Source organism: Equus przewalskii, chromosome 1, assembly GCF_037783145.1.
Source record: "Equus przewalskii isolate Varuska chromosome 1, EquPr2, whole genome shotgun sequence".
In the NCBI taxonomy this organism is placed as follows: Eukaryota; Metazoa; Chordata; class Mammalia; order Perissodactyla; family Equidae; genus Equus; species Equus przewalskii.
In genome coordinates this window covers 26,382,886-26,395,115 of record NC_091831.1, presented here as the reverse complement: position 1 = coordinate 26,395,115, position 12,230 = coordinate 26,382,886, and the positions used below count along the sequence as shown (strand labels likewise).

General features: G+C 33.8%; 1 protein-coding gene across 4 annotated transcripts in view; it reads left to right on the top strand.

Moving 5' to 3' along the window:
• The window catches only part of SLK (STE20 like kinase), a 56,027-nt gene that overhangs the window by 22,187 nt on the left and 21,610 nt on the right, over positions 1-12,230 (top strand). For 2 of the 4 annotated variants that reach the window (XM_008518363.2, XM_008518362.2), the window contains exons 3-9: positions 420-468; positions 796-945; positions 6,985-7,057; positions 7,218-7,412; positions 7,978-8,059; positions 9,231-9,359; positions 9,700-11,076. In XM_008518363.2, coding sequence (XP_008516585.1) covers positions 420-468; positions 796-945; positions 6,985-7,057; positions 7,218-7,412; positions 7,978-8,059; positions 9,231-9,359; positions 9,700-11,076 — 2,055 coding nt within the window. The remainder of the gene's footprint in view (positions 1-419; positions 469-795; positions 946-6,984; positions 7,058-7,217; positions 7,413-7,977; positions 8,060-9,230; positions 9,360-9,699; positions 11,077-12,230) is intronic. The other 2 variants (XM_070633590.1, XM_070633584.1) reach the window with 1 other exon arrangement.

Genomic DNA, 12,230 nt, shown 5'->3' with positions numbered 1-12,230 from the left:
ACAGCCTCCATATATTTTCAGAATTTATTCCTATTAGTAAAGTTAAAAAATGTATTTGGTCACTTAAATCAGAATAGTTACCTTAAAAAGAAGAGTGATAAAATCTTTTAGTGGTGATGAAATGGATATAATGCTGTCCTGAATAAAAATTCTCTATCTGGTAATTTTAGAGAAGCAGGGACACTAAAAATGGTGATTGACAAAAATGCACATACTTCCACAATGTGTTCTCTTTGTGCTTTCTCAAATTTATATCAAGACTGGTGATTTTTTTTTGACACAGTCTTTATGATCAGCATGATATTGTTTCCATAACCTAGGTTATTTGATAGCTTTTCCTTTATCTTTTTTGCTAAATGGAAAAAAAAATACTCAAACTCAATGTTGTGTTAGACACATGCTTTTTTATTTGCCTTCAGATCCTCATTGAATTTTGTGCAGGTGGAGCAGTGGATGCTGTGATGCTTGGTAAATACCTTTTGTTCTTTGTGTTAGTATCTCATATGTTTATATCAAATTATAATTAATAAAAATCAAAGGATTTCAAACATTAATACGTATATATATCATCGTTGAGCGAAGTTCAGTAAATTAAGAAATCAGCTTAATATTCTTATATTCTTGGATAATTGTAATAAAATTCTAAAATAAAATATTGAGTATAATATGTGAGGAAAGTAATCATCTAAAATAAACTCACTGTATGTGATCCTTGACAGTGATGGTAAAAGTATATAGCCTGCTGATATGTTTTCACTGTATAAAAATGAAGATTTGTTTACTTTTTCCTTATAGAGCTTGAGAGACCGTTAACTGAGTCCCAGATACAAGTAGTTTGTAAACAGACTTTAGAGGCATTGAACTACTTACATGATAATAAAATCATCCACAGAGATCTAAAGGCTGGCAACATTCTTTTTACCTTAGATGGAGATATTAAATTGGGTAAGTTTATTCCCTTAAATAAAACATTTGAATTTGTGCTCTGAGATTTCCCCCTGTATGTATGTGACTTAATATGGTTTTATTATGACTCAACTATGTGAAACATGGAGGGTAACTCCATGTTAAATTTTTTTTTTTTTCCAGTGAGGAAGATTGGCTCTGAGCTAACATCTGTTGCCAATCTTCCTCTTATTGCTGGAGGAAGATTGTTGCTGCGCTAACATCAGTGCCAGTCTTCCTCTGTTTTATGTGGGATGCCGTCACAGCACGGCTTGATGAGCAGTGCTAGGTCCACACCTGGGATCTGAACCTGCGAACCCCAGGCTGCCACAGCGGAGCACATGAACTTAATGACCACACCACCAGGCCAGCCCCATGTTAATTTTTACAATACTTCCTTGGATAAATAATTATTCCTTAATTCCCAGAATTCATAAGTATAGGCACCTAATATAAAGACCCTTTAAAAAGAAAGTAAGAAAGGATGGATTTTTATTTTCCAAAAGGCAAGCTTTTAAAAGACTAGTTCTTTTTTCCCTTAAATTTTTGTATGTAGGCTTAATGCTTGTAAATATATAATACATTTAGAATATGATATAATATATAAAACTGCTAACTTAGTTTTATCTTCGTTTTCAAGACTAGTGGTTTCTTTTTCCATGTTTAGTTTTATACCCTGTTTTATAGATGTGGTGTCTTGGCTAAACTAACAAGGTAACTAACTTAAGGTCTGAAAAGGAGGCCTACAGTAAGTATGAGGCCTAGAATTTTTAATTTTGTTTTTTACACTGAGGGAATAAATGATAACTTCATAGGAAGAAATAGATGTAGATTTTAGATGGAGTATTAGTTAATTTCATATATACACATACAAAATGGAAGATACAGTCCTCTTTAAGTGCACTTAAGATATGAATTTAAAAAAAAATCTGGTGATGAAGTCTAAATTAGTTTATTTTGGAAGGATATTAAAAGGACAGAATATTTTCAAAGGCCATGTTAATACCAGTGATCACAGTCATTTCACTTCACTTTGTCATGACGTCTGAACGGGTATAATTTGATATACTGAATTTTAACCTTTTTATTGTGAAATAAACATAGATATAGAAAACCACACAAACAGTTATGTAGCTTAGTGACTTTGTAGCTCTGTAGATGACAGCTTTGTAACTGCTACCTGGGTCAAGAAACAGAACTTTGTCAGGCACCCCGCAGTTCTTCCCCGTGCCCCATCTCAATTACTGCCTCTCCCTTCTCCACAGGTAACCTTTGTCCTGACATTTATAGCCATCACTTCTTTGCATTTCTTTATGGCTCTGTCACCTGGTGTTCCTCTCTAGACATTAGAGTTTAGAGTTGCCCATAGTTAAAACTTGATTTTTCTTTTAAGTCTCTTTTAATTTATAGGTTCCCCCTTCATCCCTTTCTTTTCTTTACATTTTATCTATGGCATGCATTCTTATGGGGGTCATATTGCCCCCAAGGGGACAAAAATTGTTTCTTTGGGAAAAAAAATCTTAGGTATTACAATGGTTTGTGACCCTCTGAAGTACACGAAGAAATATACAGTATATCTGTGGCATTAAAATTTTATGGGGGGAAAGATTAGGAAAAAATGTCTTAAAAAGACTCCTTAGGAGAGTGATGATGAAAAAAAGGTTGAGAAACACTGATCTGTAAGACCTGGGCTGTTGGACCTGTAGAGCTTCCCTCACCTGGTGTTTTGCTGATTGCATACTCATGACGATTTTTAATAAGTTCCTGTTTCCTTCAGATTTGCAGATGAATCCAAAGGCCTCATCAATCTCAAGTTTGATTCTTTTGCAGGGCTTGGGTGGTTTTGTGTTCTTTCATTGGGAGGCACACAGTGTCTGCTTTTTGCTTTTTTTGATATTAGCAGCTATTGATGCTTAATGCCTAGATCTGTTCTTTGATTGGAGTTGATTGCAAAATGAATTCTATCATTTTGTTTTCATGTTTTATTTTTGGTAATACTTTTGATAAAATTATTCATCAATTGTTTTGTTATTTTCATTTATCATCATTATAAAATTAGGAATAATTATATAGGAAGACACTTCCCTTCAACTGTTTGGTCACTCAGGAATATGGTTCGTGTAAACAAGATGGGGAAAATACTTGATTCCTTACTTTTATTTATTTAGCTTTAAAGACAATGAATTGGTTCTCTCTCATCTTTGGTTGGTCACCAATATCTTAAAAAATGTCATTGTTAATTCATGATTTTAATTTTATTTTATAGGTTTAAAATCTATTACGGTTTTTATCCTAATTGAAGTTCCAATTGTACCATCTTTGGTCAATGGGAGCCTCTTCCAGTTAGCTTTTTGACATGACTCTATTAGTCTTTTATAGCTTCCTTCTTATCTCTTATGTTGAGATGTTTCAGGCTCATCTTGTGTTTTCCTTCCTCAAACCTGTAGTCAGTCATTTCTTCAAGAAGCCCTGGTTTCTTTTAGTAGGATGTGGTATTTTAAGACCACAATTTGGGTGCTAGAGATGCTTGTAGTTTCTGGATTGGCTGTTGCTCTAGGCCTTTCCTGAGTTCCTACATATTTCCTATTCAAATTCAGTGTAAAGGTTTTTTTTTTTTTTTTTAACCTAATCTCTTCTATATTACATCTGTACCTCCTTTCTTTTATCCCAAGAGTCCTGGTTCTCAAGGATGTTGATGATAGATGTACAGTATCCCATATTTACTCATTTTAATCCTCACTTCTGTATTTAATGCTCACCAGCAGTCTTTTATGTTCATTTCTCTTTGGTCATGTTGTTTGTCTGAAGTTCATTCTCTGGTAGATTCCTCTGCAAGGGCTCTCCGAGTTCTTATATAATGATAACATTTCTATCCTTTATACTTGAAGGTCAGTTTTGCTGGATAGAAAATCCTTGGCTCACATTTCTTCCCTTGAGTATCTGAAATGTGTTACTCTGTTTTCTTCTGTGATAAAGTGTTGTTGAACAATCTGATGATAATCTGATTTTCTTTCTCTAAGTCATGTGCTCTTTTTTTCTAGCTGCCAAAGAATTTTTTTCTTTAAGGACCAATAATTTGACTTTTCTAATAAATTTGCTCTTATAATATTCAAGGTTTTTTTTACATGAAAGTTTTCTGGAATTACAAATTTGAGTATTTGATCTGTTCTCTTGCATTGACTTTCTTCAGGGAATTTTATTATCTGTTAGTTTGGTTTGCCTATCATCAATATTTATAACTTTCAAGTTGTTCTTATCTTTCTTCATTTCCTTTTTTATCATTGTGGTGAAATGTACTTAACAAAATTTACCATTTTAACCATTTTTAAATGTACAGTTCTGTAGCATTAAGTACATTCGCATTGTTATGCAACCATCACGACTATCCATCTCCAGAGCTTTTTCATCTTCCTTGACTGAGACTCTCTGCCTGTTAAACTCTAACTCCCCATTTGCCCCTGCCCTTAGCCCCTGGCAACCACCGTTCTACTTTCTGTCTCTACGAATTTGACTACTCCAGGTACCTCTTATAAGTGGAATCATACAATGTTTGTCCTTTTGTAACTGGCTGGTTTTATTTAGCACAATGTCTTCAGGGTTCATTCGTGTTGTAGTATGTGTCAATTTCCTTCCTTTTTAAGGCTGAATAATATTCTGTTATATGTACATACCACATTTTGTCTCTTCATCCACTGATGGGCCCTTTGGTTGCATCCACCTTTTGGCTCTTCTGAATAATACTGCTATGAATGTGGGTATACAAATATCTGTTCAAGTCCCTGCTTTCAGTTGTTTGGGGTGTTCCAGAAGTGGAATTGCTGGATGATATGGTAATTCTATGTTTAATTTTTTGAGGAACCACCATATCATTTTCTGTACCAGCTGCACAATCTTACGTTCCCACCAGCAATGCACATGAGCTTCAGTTTCTCCACATCCTTGTCAACACTTGTTATTTTCTGTATTTTTGATGATAGCCGTCCTAATGGGTATGAAGTGGTAATGAGTGTGAATTTGTCGTATTTATTTGCTCTTGCATTTCTCCTAATTTAGTCTTTGTTTCTAATGATCTTTTTATTTCTAATTTTCTTTTGAATCCTATCACCTCATTTCACAGGTTTTTGTAATTCTGACTTATGTTACTCTTTTAGATCTTATATCATTTTTTAAAGTCTTGTAGCTCATTTTGAAACAGTGTTTTATAATTCTGATCTATTTTTGGTGTATGTTTTTTTGTAAATGTATTAAAATCTTATTTGAATAAAGGAGCATACTTTTGTGTAAAATAATGCATACCTTTAAAGAGAAGTATATTTTTTGAAGATTTAGGGATGCCAAAATAGTTTTGAGTTGCTTGACATTTAAAACAGTTACAATTTCTGTTTTATTCATAAATACTTACAGAGAACCTTCCATTTCTGAGATACCATGTTAAGTATACGCAAATGTATAGAACCATATTATCCTGGAGAACCATAAAATACATTACTATAACCAAATTTTTATGATGATCTTATCAGATCACATCGTTGCAAATGGAAATAAGTATATAAAATGCTATTTTAACCTACCACTGGATATATGCCACATCATTCTAAGTAGGATTATAAAGCACACAGTGACTTTAATTTTCCCCTTTACACAGAAAGTGAAGGTGCCTTTTTTTTCCTCTTTAGCTTACCTCTTGTTCATGAGAGTACTTAGGGAGGTAGAAATATTGACAGTGGACAGTTGTTGTTTAGGGCTGTTTCTGGACCTCCTTCCACAGTCATGTTCTGAGGGGAGAAAGTTAAAAAGAAGACCATGTTAATAGGTTTTAGGAAAATACTGGAGTAAGTACTGAACTGACTTTACCTGAGTAGAGAACCTCTTCTGGCAGGAATTTCATATTGTGGTCTCACCTCCTTCCTTTAGAAATGTAAGAGAAGCTTGTAAGTTGAGGAGATGGGGGGTAGTAGGGTGAAGAATCCTGAATAAATCTATTTATATTGCTTCTTCTGCAAATATATCGTCCAAGTATAATGTGTTCTATTTGCTTATTCAATTATGATTAAATTTTAAAACATTAATGAAATATCTAATGTAATGAAGTACTTCATACACCACATTAGGAAGCTTGAACGTCATTCTACAGGCAGTAGGTAGCTACCAATATGTTTTAAGCAGGAGAACTACATGGTCAATAAAAGAACCATGTAATAGACACAAATGATTAGAATACAAAGCAGTATTTTATGAGTTTTGAGAGTTCTACCAATAAAATATCACAAAGGTTAAAATTATGGATATGGTTAGTAATAGTAGTAACCATTTTTTGAGTGTATATTCTGTGCCAGGCCTTTGGCCATGAACACCAAATACTGGAGTTTTGGTTATTTATTCAAGTTTGAGAATTGTGGCATGTCAAACATGAAACTCTAAAAGTTGTATATAGATAGCATGAGGTAATTTTGCAGCAATAGCAATTTTATGTTGCTGTTAATGGTTGTCTGAGCTCTAAGCTGAAAAGGCAGGGTTAGCAACTGAAAAGCTGTGATGATGTTCTCTATAATTTTAATCAGAAAACATTGCTCTTAATTTTCTTCTTTGTAATATAAATTTATGAGGAAGTTGGTAAGACATGCTATCATAAAGGGTGCTTTGGTATAATTTCTGTTTTTCACATTGTAGAAAAAATATTTTTGTCTATTAATTTAATTGTAACATGTAGCACTAGTTGGCATTTGTTTTGAAGTGGATAGACTGGTCTATTTTAAAGGTACTATTTTTTTTCAATTCTGGAGAATTTGTGATCTGAAGATGCATAAAGAATATTAAGTGTATTAATGATGGAATCTTTGGCAGTTTTTTGAGGGGAGGTGGTAGAAAGAGGGTGGTCAAAATTAGGATGGTGGAGAAGTTTTTTCTCTTTCCATTTTGCTTACCCTTTAAGAAGAGTGACCTCATTAAAGACTTGATATTGCTTTCCCCCTGTGTTGAATATGGTGAACTTTGCTTAAAAACTATCATTAATACTTTTGTATGCTTATTTATTTCAAGCGGATTTTGGAGTATCAGCTAAAAACACAAGGACAATTCAAAGAAGAGATTCCTTTATTGGCACACCATATTGGTATGTATTTTTTTATGGATTTACAGAATCAGTTATGTCAACAGTTATTATTACTCATTAATTTTGTCCACATAATTCATTATACTGTCTATCTTTTATGTGGTTTGCAATCACTGTTCTCAAGTTAAACATCTTAACTTTCAATTCTCTGTCTTCATAGGATGGCTCCTGAGGTAGTCATGTGTGAAACATCTAAGGACAGACCCTATGACTACAAAGCAGATGTTTGGTCCCTGGGTATCACTTTAATAGAAATGGCTGAGATAGAGCCACCTCATCATGAATTAAATCCAATGCGAGTGCTGCTAAAAATAGCAAAATCTGAGCCCCCTACGTTAGCACAGCCATCCAAATGGTAAAGTATCCTAAACAAAGCTTTTTAAGAAGCAAAACTTGATACTTTATTCTTCCAGTTTTCTCAGGGTATTTAAATTTAGGTACATGATACCAAGACTAAATGAAGGAGAAAACAAGTGGTTTTTGGTGTATTTTCAAGACTTAAGGACTATATAAATGCTTATAACTAACTTTTCCCATAAATCTGAAAATACCAGTGATTTGAATTCTATATGAAAAAGATATTTTCTGTACTATGAAAAAGTGAGGCATATACGTGGTTGATCTATATTTGTGGAATTTAATATAATACAAAAATTAGAAGAATTTTTGTAATTTTTGGCATGCTTGTGAATATATGGCTGTATCTCGATGGCTAAAACTGTGAACTTACTTACCTGTATATCTAACTTGTATTTATATATGAATAACTTATAAAATCTTAATATTTTCATTAACTAGTTTTCTTCTGCTGAATTAATACTGTTACATTGTGAAACTTAAGCATAATTTATCAGAGTTTTGTTTGATTTTAATAAAAAGAAAGTGAAATAGAATGTCATTGTGAAAATTTTACTTTGAAGGTCTTCAACTTTTAAGGACTTTCTGAAGAAATGCTTGGAAAAGAATGTGGATTCCAGGTGGAATACATCTCAGCTACTGCAGGTAAAATAAAAGTAGAATGACAACAGCAAACCTTGTAATTGTTTTAACATCTCTTTAAGAATACAATTTCAGATCCATTCAGTGTGCTCTCTTTCCACTTGACTTTCCCTGTGGAAACTCTCAATACATTGTAGCAGTTAATATTTGTTTTACAAACATATGTGCTACCTTTACCAAAAGGCATTTAGCTTATAAATCATTTCTCCTGTGCTTTTTTGATTCAGTTTGTGTTCTTTTTATTTTGTTAGTTCTTTCTTTGTTAGTTACTTCCATTCTGTCTCTCCAGTTAATAGAAAGCAAGCACCTTATTATAGGGCAGATGTCTCTTACACTGAGGGTAAATGTTGAGTAAATATTGCTGACCTTTTAAAAATGATATTAAAGTGATTGTATAATTTTGTTTTATAGCAGGACCTGTTTGTAATAGTTGAAATTAAAATTTGTCAAATAATTAATATTACAGGTGGAAAAATAGAATGACACATCTTGAGGTAGTTACTATTAGGTTGAGTTACTGTTTAATTTCTACATTATAGTGTTTTAGGTTGATCTCTTTATCTGGGGGAAAAATTGCCTTGCCCTGTGCAACAAGTGTATCTCTGGGACACGTTTTCTCTTAGTATTTTACTTCCCCTGCACGTGAAGGCTCTAGTCTCTGACAGACACTGTTAAGTGCTGTGTATGCAGAGATGAAAAAAATGTCTTCTCACTCTTAAGAATATTAGAACCATGTTAAAAAAGCAGGTGTTCACAAACACTTTTAACAGAACTTTAAAGCTTTTTGTAATTCTTTTACTGAGGCCTTATACAAGATTTATATGTATTGTTACTTTTTAAGAGCTAGTCATGTACTAACTTGAAACTTGCTTTAAATTTTAGTTTAAATTTTAGATTATGAAATTTTCAAACATACGGAAAAGTACATGTACCTACTACCCAGATATGATGTGTTATTTTTAATGTATTTTTTTTCAGATTCTTAAACAAAAAGGTACAGTTACAGGTGCAGGCAGCTCCTACTCTTGCTCAATTCTCTTTCCCTCCTTCCTTTCCCAGATATAACATTATCTGAAGTTGCTTGTATTTTTACCACATAATGTTTTATATATTTGAAACTTACTTTACAAGCAAGCATTTCAGCTTGAGTGTGCTCTTTTTAATGATCAAACAGCATCCCTTTGTTACTGTTGATTCCAACAAACCAATCCGAGAGTTGATTGCAGAGGCAAAGGCTGAAGTAACAGAAGAAGTTGAAGATGGCAAAGAGGAAGATGATGAGGAAGAAACAGAAAATTCTTTGGTCAGTATTTAGAAAGGAAATTTCATTTAGATAATTTTTAGAGTTGGGTTTTAGGTATTATTGCACCTATATCTAAGGATTAATTGATGAGTAGCAGAACAAAACCTTTAATTTTAGAGGAGAAGATTAATAGCAAGTTTGCTCCTTGCTACGCATTTTTGTCATATTTATTATATGAAGATTTGTCAATTCTTTAAATTATTTTTATAACTTAATCAAATTTTACTGAATAAAGATATTAAATCATATGTATCAATTAAATAATTTATGTAAAAAACATTGTTTTGTTCACCATATTGAAGTTACGTTTTAACACTAAGAATGTTAAAATCTTTTTTAGCCAATACCTGCAAGTAAGCGTGCCTCCTCTGATCTTAGTATTGCCAGCTCTGAAGAAGATAAACTTTCACAAAATGCTTGTATTTTGGAATCTGTCTCAGAAAAAACAGAACGTAATACTTCTGAGGATAAATTTAACAGTGAAATTCTTAACGAAAAACCCACCACTGATGAACTTGAAAAAGCTCCAGAAGGTATTAATGGACATATTAATGATACTCATTTAGAAGCCATGGATGAACTCCATAATAGAACAACAATAATCAAGGAAAATGGGAGAGAGGAGAAGAGACCTAAGCTTGAAAATCTACCTGACACAGAAGACCAAGGAACATTGGACACTAATTCAGTTAATGAAGGAAAAGAGAATGATATGATGATAACTTTAGAAACAAATGTTGAACAGAATCTGAAACCTGAGCAAGAAAGGGATCAGGAAAAGCAACAGATATTTGAAAATAAGGCTGTAACATCTGAAGAAATTAAAGATACTACTATTCAAACAATGGATTTAGTTTCTCAAGAGACTGGAGAAAAAGAGACAGATCTTCAGACAATTGAAAATAAAGTTGAGCTTACAAAGGAAGATACCCAAGAGAAATTGGGAAAAGATGATAAAACTCAAAAAGATATGATCAGTGATACAGGCAATATTATAGGAACAAATGAGGCAGTAGATGTTGGTCAGAAGGCAGTTGAAAACAATGCTGAGGATGCCCAGAGTAATGATGGGAAAGAAGTGGTTGAAGTAGGCCAGAAATTAGTAAGTAAGCCCTTGGAGGGTCCTGAGGCTGGTGGTACTGAGAAAGTTCCTGTTAAGGAAGTAGTTGAAACTAATGAGGTAGATCAAAAATCTATAGAAGGTAAAGGTGATGAACAATTAATCAACAGTTCAGAGAACATAGTAGAGACCAATGAGGAACCTGGGACAAGTCAAGTTGAGGAAGTTACTGAGTCAAGTAGCGCTGAAGAAATAGTGATCAGAAATGCAGTGATTCATACTGACCAAAAGGATTTAGGAAGGGAAACTGACGATGCTCGTAAAGCCACTGCTCAGATAGATACAGAGCAAAAAGAAATTCCCTGTGAAGTGCCAAGTAAAATAGAACCTCACGCTACTGCCACTTCACAGCCTGATGAACCTCAGCCTGTTCCAGTACCCAGTATTAACGTCAACTCTGAAGATGTAGAAAATAAAGGGGAAATAGGTGCTTTATCAAAAACTGAAACCATGTTGCTCCCAGACTCTGAGACTCAAAAGGAAAATGATACCGATTCAGGCACTGGTTCTACTGCTGATAATAGCAGCATTGACTTGAATTTATCCATCTCTAGCTTCCTAAGCAAAACTAAAGACAGTGGATCAATATCTTTACAAGTAAGTGTACATGGGTCCTGGTTTGGGTTTTTCTTTGTCATTTTGACAATTTAGAGTTTGTGAAACTGATGTCTTAAAAAAAATACTAAATCCATGTAGTAGTAACCTTATAAAATTCTTAAGGCCTATGAAGGCAATCAATTAAAAAGAACCAAGGAGAGAGATGCTGGATATAATCTTTAAATTTTTTGATAATACCTACCTGTTTTTGCCAACTTGATATAAACAGTGTAGTATAGTTGCTTAGTGAGATTTGGGTTCTCTTATTGCATGTATCTAGATACTGTTTTAACAAGCATAAATAATATATGAAAGAATTGAGAAATCAAGAGAATGATCTCCCTTTAAGCATGTTTAGGGGATCAACACCCCTTGATTTACCACTGGCCCATACAGATGACCATTCTTGCCGCCTCACTCGTAGCCATCAATACTGCTGTGAGAACCATTGTGGGAAAACAAGCAAAACCAAAAACTAAAACCCAGAACACTGGGAGCTTTTAGAGCATATTCTCAAATCTTATTGTGCTTAAGGGTTCCCAGGGTGAGCTATGTAGAAGTATAAGGTGGGGCCCAAGAATCAGTATTTATAACAAAAGATCCCATGGAATTCTGATACAGGTGAGCCGTGGACTACTTAGAGACTCTGGGTTGACAGCAGAAGAGAAGACTGTGAGACGCAGAAACAACTTAGGAAAACTGACCTTGGGGACAAGACTCTAGGGCATGACTGATCACCCTGCCTACCTGCCCACAATTATTACATGTATTGCCTAGACTGTCTACAGTTGTCAGTTTGTTTCACTGACTGAAATTCCATTAATCTAAAGTTCGTTCACTGACTTAATAGACTTGATAAAAAACATGTAAACACTTCTGTGAGAATTAAAGTGGTATTAATTGTAGGTACTTTAGTAGGAACTGAATAATTGGAAAGTTTGGAGTTATGGGGAGGTAGGTCTGTTTTTGGAGCATGCCCACTTTAGATTTTTAAGGGGAAGTCAGGATAGGATGTCATAGTCTAGGGATTAGGGAGAGAGCATGAGGATACCAGAAGTCTGGCTAACAGAACAAAAAAAGGTTGCAGAAAGGTGATTGGAAAGTACTAAAGATAAACTTTAAAATTCTAATGTGTTTTGACTGTAGTATTTTCA